The sequence below is a fragment of the Priapulus caudatus genome, unplaced genomic scaffold, assembly GCF_000485595.1.
Source record: "Priapulus caudatus unplaced genomic scaffold, Priapulus_caudatus-5.0.1 Scaffold1655, whole genome shotgun sequence".
Taxonomy (NCBI): domain Eukaryota; kingdom Metazoa; phylum Priapulida; class Priapulimorpha; order Priapulimorphida; family Priapulidae; genus Priapulus; species Priapulus caudatus.
Genome location: NW_014578716.1, coordinates 24583 through 25493, shown reverse-complemented (window position 1 = coordinate 25493; position 911 = coordinate 24583). Strand labels below are relative to the sequence as shown.

The 911-nt window shown below is 40.3% G+C and overlaps 1 protein-coding gene across 1 annotated transcript in view; it reads right to left on the bottom strand.

Moving 5' to 3' along the window:
- Positions 1-911, bottom strand: part of LOC106817267 (beta-1,3-glucosyltransferase-like) — a 9404-nt gene that overhangs the window by 5568 nt on the left and 2925 nt on the right. Inside the window, exon 2 of the mRNA XM_014821925.1 lies at positions 85-194. Coding sequence (XP_014677411.1) covers positions 85-194 — 110 coding nt within the window. The remainder of the gene's footprint in view (positions 1-84; positions 195-911) is intronic.

The window sequence follows — 911 nt, the reverse complement described above, 5'->3', positions numbered from 1 at the left end:
GAGAGCGAGAGAGAGAGAGAGAGAGAGAGAGAGAGAGAGAGAGAGAGAGAGAGAGAGAGAGAGAGAGCAGCAGACATAACTCACGTCACTGATCGCCTCTGCTTGCTCCACCAGGTGGCGTTTGAAGACGTCGGCGCGTCCGGCGTGGTAGCTGTTGGGTTGACTCAGCAGCAGAAATACGACATCCTGCAGATCTGTAACACATAGACATAGTCAACAGAATACAACAAAATACAACAGAATACAACATCCTGCAGATCTGTAACACGTAGACATAGTCAACGGAATACAACAGAATATAACAGAATACAACATCCTGCAGATCTGTAACACGTAGACATAGTCAACGGAATACAACAGAATACAACATCCTGCAGATCTGTAACACATAGACATAGTCAACGGAATACAACAGAATACAACAGAATACAACATCCTGTAGATCTGTAACACGTAGACATAGTCAATGGAATACAACAGAATACAACATCCTGCAGATCTGTAACACATAGACATAGTCAACGGAATACAACAGAATATAACAGAATACAACATCCTGTAGATCTGTAACACGTAGACATAGACAACAAAATAAAACAGAATATAACAGAATACAACAGAATACAACATCCTGTAGATCTGTAACACGTAGACATAGACAACAAAATAAAACAGAATACAACATCCTGCAGATCTGGAACACATATCCATAGTCAACGAAATACAACAGAATACAACAGAATACAACAGAATACAACATCCTGCAGATCTGTAATGTATAGACATAGTCAACAGAATACAACAGAATACAACAGAATAGAACATTATGCAGATCTGTAATGTATAGGCATAGTCAAAAGAATATGGTATATATAGGTGGTGGTGGTGGGGGGTGGGTGTGGTGGTGGTGG